This window comes from Myotis myotis, unplaced genomic scaffold (genome assembly GCF_014108235.1).
Source record: "Myotis myotis isolate mMyoMyo1 unplaced genomic scaffold, mMyoMyo1.p scaffold_m19_p_7, whole genome shotgun sequence".
NCBI classification, from domain to species: Eukaryota; Metazoa; Chordata; class Mammalia; order Chiroptera; family Vespertilionidae; genus Myotis; species Myotis myotis.
Genome location: NW_023416379.1, coordinates 918,124 through 930,000, shown reverse-complemented (window position 1 = coordinate 930,000; position 11,877 = coordinate 918,124). Strand labels below are relative to the sequence as shown.

At 65.1% G+C, this 11,877-nt stretch overlaps 1 protein-coding gene across 4 annotated transcripts in view; it reads right to left on the bottom strand.

The window, feature by feature from the left end:
* Positions 1-11,735, bottom strand: part of UNC93A (unc-93 homolog A) — a 13,095-nt gene extending 1,360 nt beyond the window's left edge. Inside the window, exons 1-9 of one of the 4 annotated variants that reach the window (XM_036317913.1) lie at positions 11,319-11,735; positions 11,007-11,208; positions 10,592-10,726; positions 9,534-9,715; positions 8,314-8,543; positions 6,904-7,029; positions 5,607-5,815; positions 4,038-4,173; positions 2,723-2,854 (exon numbers count right to left, since the gene is read on the bottom strand). In XM_036317913.1, coding sequence (XP_036173806.1) covers positions 2,723-2,854; positions 4,038-4,173; positions 5,607-5,815; positions 6,904-7,029; positions 8,314-8,543; positions 9,534-9,715; positions 10,592-10,702 — 1,126 coding nt within the window. In that variant the 5' untranslated portion in view covers positions 10,703-10,726; positions 11,007-11,208; positions 11,319-11,735. Of the gene's footprint in view, positions 1-2,722; positions 2,855-4,037; positions 4,174-5,606; positions 5,816-6,903; positions 7,030-8,313; positions 8,544-9,533; positions 9,716-10,591; positions 10,727-11,006 lie in introns of all 4 variants that reach the window. The other 3 variants (XM_036317914.1, XM_036317916.1, XM_036317917.1) reach the window with 3 other exon arrangements.
* Positions 11,736-11,877: the final 142 nt, after the last annotated feature.

Here is an 11,877-nt window from a genome sequence, read left to right as displayed (position 1 = left end):
ACCACTGCTCTAAAGTCAATAAAAACATATAAAAAATAAAAAGTTACCTAAAAAGAAAGGCTGCTCTCAGCCTGCCCTGTGGCCCCCTCCTCCCAGGGCAGACGGGGGGGGGATGTGGGGGGCAGTGCTGACGCTGACCCCGTCCTTGGAGAAGGAGGCTAGACCAGCGAGGGGAGGCCGAGACCAGGGCGGTGGGTAGCATCTCACTGGGAGGGGGGGACGGGGACAGGGACGGGGACGGGGACGGGGATGGTGGCCAGCGTCTCACTGGGAGGGAGGGACAGGGACGGGGATGGTGGGCAGCGTCTCACTGGGAGGGGGCGATGGGGACAGGGACGGGGATGGTGGGCAGCGTCTCACTGGGAGGGGGGGACAGGGACAGGGACAGGGACGGGGATGGTGGGCAGCGTCTCACTGGGCGGGGGTGACGGGGACAGAGACAGGGACGGGGACGGGGATGGTGGCCAGCGTCTCACTGGGAGTGGGGGGACGGGGACAGGGACGGGGATGGTGGGCAGCGTCTCACTGGGAGTGGGGGGACGGGGACAGGGACGGGGATGGTGGGCAGCGTCTCACTGGGAGTGGGGGACGGGGATGGGGCGGGAGAAGGTCAGGTTCCCCAGTCTGTCTGCCAGAAAGCAGCCCCTATGGTGGCTGCCAGGCCGCGGGAGTATTCTTAGACCAGACCTTCTGCATCTGAAAGGCGGCGCATTGGCATGTGAGGGTTGCTATGGCAACAGCACCCGTGTCTCTCACACGCTGTCGCCGCGAATAAACAGGCAGGAGCCAGGGCCCAGCTCCACGCGGGGGCAGAGGCCGGGGCCGCCCCGCGGCAAACACCCAGCGGCCGGTGGGGCTCCGGCCTCCGAGCTGCTGAGCCTGCGGGAAGCTGGGGGTCAGGTCACGTGGGGACCGGACGACGGACGGGCGGGGCGGCACCCCTGTCGCTCACTGGGGCGTGGCCCACGCTGCTCTCACAGAGACGCGCCTGCGGCGAGGGCCGTGTCGGGGCCCAATTTGCTGTTTAGAAAGAAAAATCCAAGAAACCAAAACCGAGAGCAGCTCTTGGCAGGTGGCAGAGCCGCGCCGAGCACGTGCGGACGGCCCAGTGCCCGCGGCCCCCGGGGGCTGGGCAGCCTCGCGCCCGCGCAGACCGGCCGCCCCAGGAAATCTCAAATGAGTAACCGCTTCCCCACCACTGAGCTTCCCAAGAAAAGCCGCCGTTTTTCTGCACAAGAGACGGGATGACTGCTTTCGATGCGCGCCTTCTCCGAGCCTTTGCCCGCCCGTCACTCCTCGAGCCTCCCGTCGCCTGTGAGACAGACGCACGGACCAACTTCTCCACAAAGGCTCCTGGTCCCTGATGAGAGGCGTGAAAGCCGCGGCCCTGCCTCCGGGAGGAGGAGACCGAGCCCTCCTGCCGCCGTCGCGTGGGGCTGGGCGTGGCTGTAGAGAGCGTGTGGTTTCTCACCCCGTTCCCGTACCCGGCCTGTGTGTGTAAATACTTTTAAAATCCAGGTGAACTGCCCGGCTGGTGTGGCTCAGTGGCTGAGCATCGACCTATGAACCAGGAGGTTCGATTCCGGACCAGGGCACAGGCCCGGGTTGTGGGCTCGATCCCCAATGTGGGGCGTGCAGGAGGCAGCCGATCCCTGATTCGCTCTCATCATTGATGTTTCTATCCTGCTCTCCCTCTCCCTTCCTCTCTAAAGTCAATTAAAAAACATTTAAAATAAAATGAAATCCAGGTGAATTCAGACCGTCAGCTAGCATTTCAGAGAGTGAGGTGGCGTCTGCCTGCGGAGGGCCCAGTGGAACACCGGGTGCCCCCCCCACCCCCGCCCGGCGATGCTGACAGACACGCCCCCTCTGCTCCCGGGGCAGGGGGTGTGGATCCCCGCAGGTGGCGTGGCCAGGCGTGGTTTACACGCCGATGCCAAGGAGAGCCAGTGAGTTCCGCTTCTGCTGCTGAGCATGGCCGACGCCTGGCCTGTGAGGCATCAGCCCTTCCTCCCGGTGTGGGCCTCGGCCCAGACCCTCCAGGTGACAGCCCCGAGGCCTCGAACGCCACCGCTCCCAAAGCAGCAGGAACGACGTGGAAACCACGCCTGGAGACCCACCCACGCCAGGTTTGTCTGAAGATGTTTTCTCAGCTGCTGGGAGGGGCCACCTGAGACCAGGACTCGTGAGGCCACGGGCGCCGGCTCTGTGCAGGCACCGCCGGGCACGGCAGGCTCAGGGCTTGGGGGGACCAGCCCCCCAGTCTCTGTCCCAGGTGTTTCCCGACTGAGGCTGATGTGACGGCGGTGCGGCAGGCGGCTCCCCTCCACCCAGAGCCACTCCCAGGGCCTGGGCGGCGGGCCCGGCTGCAGATGCCAGGGCACGGGTGGCGGCCTGCTATAGGGGGGCCCGACACCCCCTCACGGGCCACAGATGGGCCTGTGGGAGCTCAGGGCTACGGCGCCCATCCTCATCCCTCATTCTCAGCCACAGGCAGCCCGCCGCCCCCCGCCTTCCGGGTGTGGCCCCCCTCACCCTGTGTCCCTCTCTCCTGGTGGCTCCCCCACACCCTCTCCTCTATGGCTCATCTCACTGAGGAAGACGGGCCAGCCAGCCACCCACAGGCACCTCGGACACGGCAGTCAGGGCGGCGGGTCCTGCCCCACCAGCCCCACGGCAGCGGGTGGGGGTCCTGAGCAGGGGCTCCGTGCTGCGCACTCACCGTTGTTCTGCGTCTGCCAGACGGCGTCGGCCGCGCCCCAGAGGCCGGAGAACACGAAGAACACGGGCAGCTGGTCGGGGTGCGGCCTCCACAGCAGGAGGGCGATGATGCAGGACAGGTGGGTGGCCGCACCTGCGGGCGGGGAGGGGCGCACGGGTGAGGCCACGCCCACAGGCGAGCGTGTCCGCGAGCTCACAGTGAGGGATCTTTTCCTGGTCATCGCTTCGTGGTGTGAATAGTGTTTCCTGAAGACAATCCAGACGGGCCCGGCCGACGGGCGGGACTCAGGGGCTGAGCGTCGACCTATGAACCAGGAGGTCAAGGTCCGATTCCTGGTCCGGGCACAGGCCCGGGTTGTGGGCTCGATCCCCAGTGGGGGGTGTGCAGGAGGCAGCCGGTCCATGATTCTCTCTCATCATTAGTGTTTCCATCTGTCTCTCCCTCTCCTTTCCTCTCTGACATCAATAAATATATTTTGAAGAAAAACAAAAATGCTCCAGGTCGCCTCCTGCAGGTGGATTTGATGTTGACAGGGTCTGATCGCTGCTCTGCGGGGGGGTCACAGAGGGAAACCCTGTCTTGCCTGGGCGGAGGAGCCCCACATTATGGGGGTTCAGAAGTGAGAGAGGAGGGCTTCTTCGTTCGGGGAAGGGAGCTGGGGCGGGGACAGCAGGAGAGGCCAGCACCACCGCCTGGGCCAGTCCCCCTGACTTTGCCCCAATGGGCTGGGTTTCTGCAGACACTGTGTCCTCAGAATGTAGCCACAGGGCAGCTCAGGGCCTCCAGAAGCTGCCGACACAGGGGTCCCTGAGGCTGTGTGACCTGGGCAGTCACCACCCCTCTCTGTTCCTCAGTTTGCTCATCTGCCAAGTGGGCAGGGTCACCCCACAGGGCGATGGAGGATGGAAAAGAGAGGGAGACGCAAATTCCTCGGCCCCAGTCCCCTCTGCTGACAGACCCCCGAGGCCCCGCCCAGGTAACTGTGTGAGGCCCCGATTTCTCATCCCCGCGTTCTCTGTCCTTCCCGAAAGGGAGCAGGTGGCGTGTGCTTGGCGTGGAGTCCGGCGCTTCACACTCAGCCTTCATGCACCAGGTGGCCCAGGTCACGGCCCTCAGAACCCTCTCCTACTCCCGCCTCAGCCACGGCCGAGGACGGGTCACGGCACCTTCACGGGCTGCGTGACCCCTGCTGCCCCCGCCGCTGCCCCGTCACACTGCCCCCCGGGGGCCCCTGCTCACACCGCTGTGCCGCCCCTGGGACAGGTGCGTGGGGGGGGGGTGTGTGCTCCTGGGGGAGCTGGGCGCGTCCACCTACCCAGGGCGTAGAGCGGGGCCCGGCCCGTGTACTGCGCCAGCTTCCCGTAGAGCTCGGAGCACAGCGCGTTGGTGGCCGAGAAGCAGATCATCACGTAGCCCACGAAGTGGATGCCGAGGGCACAGGTGGTGTAGGACTGTGGGGACACGGACCGTCACGCTCTGCCGGCCGGGCTTGGCGGCGGGAGTGGGCGGTTCTGCTGCCGCCTGTCCTGCCGCCTGTCCTGCCGCCAGTCCTGCTGGACTGGCTGCGGCCTGTCCCTCCGACCTGGCTGCGGCCTGTCCCTCCGACCTGGCGGGGGCCTCTGTCCGGCCCATCCAGTGCTAGCCCGGAGCTGGGCCTGTGAGAGACCTGTTCTAATGGTGTGGACAGATGTCCGGACGCCTTTGCCTGCTCAGCATGTGCCGGGTGCATGGGAGCCGTTCCTGGTGGGCTGGTCATTGCCTACTCGGCCCAGGAGGCAGGTGGGAAAGGTGGAGGGAGGGGTGACCAGGGAGCACAGAGGGTTTGGGCAGCGAAACGTTCTGTGTGACACCACCATGGGGTCCATGTTATTGCACATTCGTCCACACCCACAGGATGCCCAGCGCCAAGAGGGACCCGTGTCTCAACTCCAGACATGGGTGACGGACATGTGGGTGCAGAGTCACAGGTGGCAGCACGCGTACCCGCTGGTGGGGCTGTGGTGTGGGGGCAGGGCATGTGGGAAATTTCTGTGCGTTCCACCTAACACTGCTCTAAAAGTAGTGCTACCTATCGGGGGAGGGTCACTTAGCAAGTTATATACCTGCCTACCGCCTTCCCTCATGCAGCCACTGGCCAGGCCCTATCCTCCATCACCACCCGCCAGGCCCTACCCTCAGTCACCACCCACCAGGCCCTACCCTCCATCACCACCCACCAGGCCCCCATACCCTCAGGTCACCCACCCGCCAGGCCCTACCCTCCATCCCACCACCGCAGGCCCTACCCTCAGTCACCACCTGAAGCCCCTACCCTCCATCAACACCCGTCCAGGCCCTACCCTCCATCACCCACCCCCAGGCCCTACCCTCAGTCACCACCCACCAGGGCCCTACCCCTCCATCACCACACACCAGGCCCTACCCTCATCACAACCCACCAGGCCCTACCCCTCCATCACACCCCGCCAGGCCCTACCCTCAGTCACCACCCCGCCAGGCCCTACCCTCAGTCCCCCCCCCAGGCCCTACCACCCCTCACCACCCACCAGGCCCTACCCTCAGGTCACCACCCGCCAGGCCCTACCCTCCATCACCACCACCCAACAGGCCCTACCCTCCATCACCACCCGCCAGGGCCCTACCCTCAGTCACCACCCACCAGGCCCTACCCTCCATCACCACCCGCCAGGCCCTACCCTCAGTCACCACCCGCCAGGCCCTACCCTCAGTCACCACCCACCAGGCCCTACCCTCCATCACCACCTGCCAGGCCCTACCCTCCATCACCACACGCCAGGCCCTACCCTCAGTCACCACCTGCAGGCCCTACCCTCCATCACCACACGCCAGGCCCTACCCTTGGTCACCACCCTCCAGGCCCTACCCTCGTGTAGTCGCCTGCCAGGAAGGCCTGTTCGAACCCGCTGTACATGGGCAGCAGCATGAGGAGACGCAGGCGTTTGTCTCTGAAAAGCTTGAATGTCGACAGCAAAGTGGACAGAACAGATGGCGTCTCGCCTTCAGTTTTGTCCGGAGCCTCTCTGATGGGGTCGAGAAAGAGCGCGACCAGCAGGATGGCCAGGACGCCGCTCCCTGAAAGGGAAGCACAGCAGCTGCTACTGGTCTGGGACCAGGAGCCACAGGACACAGGAGCCATGGGACTGGGAGCCACAGGACTGGGAGCCACGGGACCGGGAGCCATGGGACACAGGAACCGTGGGAGACAGGAGCCACGGGACCAGGAGCCATGGGACCAGGAGCAATGGGCCATAGGGGGCCACAGACACAGCTCCACTGTCCCTTCCTCCTCCCTGGAGGTGACAGTCTACCTCAAATCCCAACTGCAGGTGGGACCTGCAGACCACAGCTGACTCACTCAGGTCTCCTGTCACCTTGGTTCCTACACACAGTGGTCACCACGCCTGGCGCAGGGCACTCTGGCAATGTCAACTGTGAAGCCCTCCCAACCACCCCTACCTGCCGTGTGCCGTCCTGGGGAAGGCGTGTCCATTGCCCACTAGGTGGCCAGAGTCCCTTCCCCACGGTCCCCATGGGTTTTAAGCCCCTGCTAGGACACTGCCCCCCCAGGACACTGCCCCCCCAGGACACTCCCCCACCCGCTAGGACACTGCCCCCCCCAGACACTGCCCCCCCTCTAGGACACTGCTCCCCCTCCACTAGGACACTCCCGCCCTGCTAGGACACTCCTCCCTCTAGGACATTTCCCCCTCAGGACACTGCCCTCCCGCTAGGACACTCCTCTCTCTAGGACACTCCCCCACCCGCTAGGACCCCACCCCCTTTAGGACACTGCCCCCAAAGCCCCATCAGGGGCCTGTGAGAGGGGGTCACGGGTGAAGAAGCTGCGTGTTTCCTAGGAGGTACGGGTGAGTCCAGAGCTGCCCTGAGACCCAGGACCTTCTCAAGAGGTGTGACCGGGGGATTGCGGGCGTCGCACACGGAATAGACTGCGCTCGGAAGAACCTCGCGATGAGGCTGAGGCCAGCCGCCCTGGGAAGTCGCTCGGGGAGGCCGTGCTCTCTGCCCTTCGGCCCATTCTCCCCCTTTCCTGTTTTTTGTCTCTATGGGAACGCGGCCTCCCGTAGAGGAGAGAGACTTATAAGCCCCGGCAAGAAAGGCAGGAATCAAACCCCAGGAGACACGCTCCGTGCCCCACACACCTGTGTAGATGCCCAGCAGCGTGTAGATCAGCTCCTGGGACGGGCGCTGGGTGCTGTTGCCGGGCGCCGTGGCCATCAGGCAGTCGTTGGCCCCGCAGGACAGGAGCTGCTCCTCGGGGATGGCCCCTGGGGAGGGGGGGGGGGAGGCGCGGGGGCGTGAGAACCCGGGGAAGCTGATGGGATGTGGGACACGGGGAGTGGAAGTGCCACCCCCAGCCAGACATCAGCACGGCTCAGTGTCACAGAGCAGGCGGTGTGGCCAAGTGTCTCCGAGGACATTTCCCCGGGGGCCCGTGTCCGCACGCCTGATCTTAAGCCAGTTCGGACAAACGTGCAATCCATGTTGGCTACTGGTGCAATGACTCTTTGACATAAATGAACAGTTTCAACTTTTCCACATTAATTAGAAGAAAGAATGGGTCTGGGAATGGGTGTCGGGAAGGCTGGTCCTCATTCAGACCCGTTTCTGCCAGCCCAGGACCTCGGCAGGCCATGTTGTGTCTTTTCTGAGCGTTAGCTTCCTTATCTGCTAGAGTGAAATGGGAGCTATCACATCGCACGGGGGGAGGGAAGGCGGGTGTCATAGTTTCCCCAGGGCCGGACTTCCTACGCGGGCAGACTGGAGGGCCGGGGCTGGAAGGGGTCCCAGAGGTCAGGGGTCAGGACTCCCCCATCAGTAAAGGTCTCCTGTGAGAATCAGAGACTTATGTCCTCGGACATCCCAGGGCAACATAAGACAGGTACACGCTTTACACCCACGTTTGGCCAGGGCCTTCCGTCAGTCAGCCCGGCCGGGCTGGCTCAGTGGTTGCGTGTTGACCTGTGAACCAGGAGGTCAGGGTTCGATTCCCGGTCAGGGCACAGGCCCGGGTTGTGGGCTCCATCCCCAGGGTGGGGTGTGCAGGAGGCAGCCGATCGATGATTCTCTCTCATCCTTGAGTTTCTATCTCTCTCTCCCTCTCCCTTCCTCTCTGAAGTCAATAAAAATATATTAAAAACAAAACAAAAAATATAATAAAAAAGAAACAAAAACGTCAGTCAGCAAATGTTCAGACCGGTGGAGGCGTCAGTGGTCTCAGCATGTGACACGCTGGTCAGCGGGTCAGTTCAGTGGGAAAACAAGGCATCGGACTGTTCTCGGGCTCAGAGGACAGTGCTGAGTGCGTAGACCCAGGCTCCACAGGCAGCCTCAGCGCCTCTCAGCCCCCAGAGGGCGAGGCCAGGACCAAGGGGCACCCTCAGGCCACCCACACGGCCCGGGAGGAGCCAGGGAGCAGGTGACGCCGAGGCAGGGGCAGGTGGAGAGCCACGCCTGCAGGGCCTCCCGTGGTCACCCGCTCGGGTCCCGGGTAAGGACGCGCGCACCTGGGACCAGGGACCCTCAGGGTCATCACAGCCCGTCCCTTTCACCTTGAGTGGGCATCTGGCCGAACACGAGGGACGAGATGAGGTTGCCCCACACGCCCGACGACTGGAAAATGAGGAAGAAGATGCCGAAATAGTGGTTCACCACGTCCAGGCCCTCCTTTCCCGCCTGCGCTGCGTGCGAGTTCCCCGCGATGGTGAGGTAGGTGCACTGAGCCGACCATAGCGGGGCCGCGCCCAGGCCCAGCAGGATGGAGGTGGGGATCAGTGTGTACCTGTCGGGGAAGCACTGAGGTGAGGTGCCGCGGCCCCCACACTCCCCTCCGCGGGGAGGAAGCCGGGCCGGCCCGGGGCAGGGCTGTGCTGTGGGCTGGCGGGCCCATCCCCTGACCCATCAGACCCGGGACGCGGGCGGAGCCGGCCCTTTCCTGGCTCAGGTGCATTCGGGGGAGGAAAGGCAGGGCCAGGGCCTCCCCTGTGGTGGACGGCGACGGCCAGGAGCCGAGACTACAATCAAGAGGGCTGGGTCCAGCCCGGCCGGCGTGGCTCAGGGGCTGAGCATCGACCTATGAACCAGGAGGTCACGGCTCGATTCCCGCTCAGGGCACAGGCCCGGGTTGCAGGCTCCATCCCTGTGTGGGGCGTGCAGGAGGCAGCCGGTCCGTGGTTCTCCCTCATCATGGATGTTTCTCTCTCTCCCTTCCTCTCTGACATCAATAAAAATATAAACAAAAGAACAAGAGCGGCGGGTCCAGGAGCCCCTCACAGCTCCCGTGTGACAGCGAGGGCTGCGTGCATGGGCTGCATGGAAACTCCGTGGTAACAAGACGGGCTGTGAGGCCTTCCTGATGGGGAGGCTTGGGTGGCGAGCGGGTCCCTCACAGGGAGGCCTGGTGGGTGCACCTGGTGGGGGGGGGCGCGTAGAGTCCCTGGGGGTCGCTTTCCTTCAGGGAGCAGGTGGGCTCAGGGGGCTGCCCACTGTGCGCGGAGGGTGAGGGTCCCCTCCACACTGTCTCCCTGAAACCGCCCTGGACGCTTGGATTCTCGGTCGTCACTGGGCCCCGAAAGTCCCCGCTCCGAGGGAGGCCCACCCAGGCCGCAGGAGGGGCAGAGGGGACTGGGAGGCGGGAGGGGGCGGAGCCGGACACGGCCGAGCAGAAGCCGAGCTCATTCTGAGCAGGAGCAGGGGTGCCGGGGCCATTTGGAGCGTGTGCCGCCGCCCCGGGCAGGACGGGCAGGACGGGCAGGACGGGCGGCCGTGGTACCAGCTGGCGTAGAAGTTGCCCAGGGAGAAGGCCACGTAGCAGCCCATGGAGAGGACGATGGTCCACTTGCAGCCCAGCGCCCGGATGAGCAGTGGCGGCAGCAGCATGGAGGACAGCAGCACGGCACCGTACAGCGTGCTCAGCACCGTCACGCCCAGGCCCTCGTCGCTGTACAGGCTGCTCTGTGGGGACAAAGCGGCCCCTCAGCGGCCAGCCCGGGCCCAGGGCGGCTCCTCTGCAGCCCCGAGTCCCCAGCAGCCGCTGCCCGGGGAGGCCCTTCTCCAGCCGAAGGAGGGAGGGTGGGGGGAGCTGCTTCTAGACACCCCGGAGGGAAAGTGCAGGGTGGAGGTGGCTGAGAGGCCTCCTGCCCTGACACCCCACCCTCCAAGGACAGAAGGGGCAGCTGGGCCGGGGGGTGGGGCAGGAGGAGGAGGGAGCTGGGCCCAGGGGAGAGGGCTGAGGGTCAGGGATGGTGGCAGAGCTGCCAGGTGTCAGCAGCGTCGGTGATGGGCTTGGGGGGCACTGAGGTTGGCCGTGGAGTCAGGAGACTTTTCTAGAAGGAGTGGGGGCTGCGTGAGCCCTGGAGGATGAGGAGGTGCCCTGCCTTGGGGTCCCCGGAGGTCAGTTCAGTTAAAGACCAGACTGGAAGGGTAGCTGCCTGGGACCGAGCAGCCAGTCTCCTCCCAGGCCCTTCAGAGGGACCCGGGGGAGAGGCAGCCCCGAGGTCACACCGACGCCCCCGCTGTCCACGGTCACAGCTTTGCTGGAAGCGGCCCTGACCCCCAGGGTCCCATGGACTCTGACACATTCCAGCACCTCCCCCAACGCCTCCTGTCAACCACCCACCCAGAGGCAAAGCTGTCCTCTCCAGTCGCCTCCCCGACCTGCTCTGCGGGTCCAAGGGTCAGCGCCCACCGGCAGGGTGTGCCGGCTGCGCGGGGAGGGAGGCCCACACCACGGCTGCTCGGGGAGCTGGGGGCGAGGTTCACAGGGAGCGAAGCCGGGTCCCCGCCTGTGACCTGGATTCCTGAGGCCGGAGGAGCGAGTGGGCTGCGCACCTGCAGGCTCTGGAGGCCGCCGTAGGCCGTGAAGAGAAGCAGGAAGCCCAGGGCCACCACCAGCACGTTCCGCAGGCTCCGGTCCATCGTCCCCCGACGGGCGTCAACCATCAGCGGGCTCGCGGGCTGCGGTCCCTGCAGGAGCGCCGTGGGCCGAGGGCACGGAGTCAGCCGCGCCGAGTCTCACCACCCCCCCACCCCCCGTGAGCTAGAGGCGATAGTCACTGGGCTGGGAGGTGGTGAACTTGGTTCTGGCTGAGGCCATGAAGCAGCCCAGGTGACTCATTCACCTTTGCTGCAACCCACAGCCACGCCCGGCACAGCCAGAGGCCGGCTCAGCCGTGTGCGTGTGTGTGCGTGTGCACGTGTGTGCGTGTGTGTGCGTGTGTGCGTGTGCGCACGCGCGTGTCCTTACCCTCCCCTTCGTTTCCAGACGTGGTCCTGCAGCCAGGGGCTGGCGTCCTGCTCCAGAAGACAGTCGTCACACACCATAGACGAGCGCGCTCGCACCAGCAGGGACACGGCGCACCCTCCACGCCCACAGACGGTCAGTGTGCAGCGTGAACTTCAGTCTTGAGGAACAAAGGACACACGTCCCTGGAGACAGACAGCTCACCCTAGGAAGCGTCACGGGCTGATGGGAGCCCAGGGCCAGGTGTTGGGGCTCAGGGCACCCCCAGCCCAGCCGTCCCTCCTCTGCGGGGTCACCTCGCGCCGTGGCCCTCACCTCCGGCCCCCGTGGCGGCACGTGGCTGCTGAACCCGGAGCCGTCGGAGTGCCAGCCGGCCGGCGCGTGCGGGTGAGCTCTCCTGCCGTCAGCAGGGCCCCAGGAAGTGTTGCGAAAGCCGCTGGCCCAGGCGGTCCGGCCTGTTTGTGAATTCCTGGCTCAGCAGCTGCTTCTCCGGGAGGCGGGGAGCCCTCGGCGTGGCTAGGCGAGCGCGTTTCTCAACGTCCACTGGAAATGGCGAGGTGGTTTCTGGACACACGCAGGGTGGGCACCGAGGAATACCAATGTGCGCACACGCACACACGTGGACACCCATGCACACACCGCCGGCACGCAGCGCGCCTCTCAGGAGACTCAGCACAGCCTGGTCTGGACAGTAGACACCCATGTACTACTCCCACATTTTCAGGAAGAATGCGGATTTTAAAGGAAACATGTTTTTACAAAGACACCTTGTGTGGCCCTGGCTCCTGCTCTGAGGGACATCGGGGAAGGGGGGAGGGGGCGTGGTGTCCTCGGCTGGGTAGCTCCCCGAGTGATAAGACAGGAGATACGATCT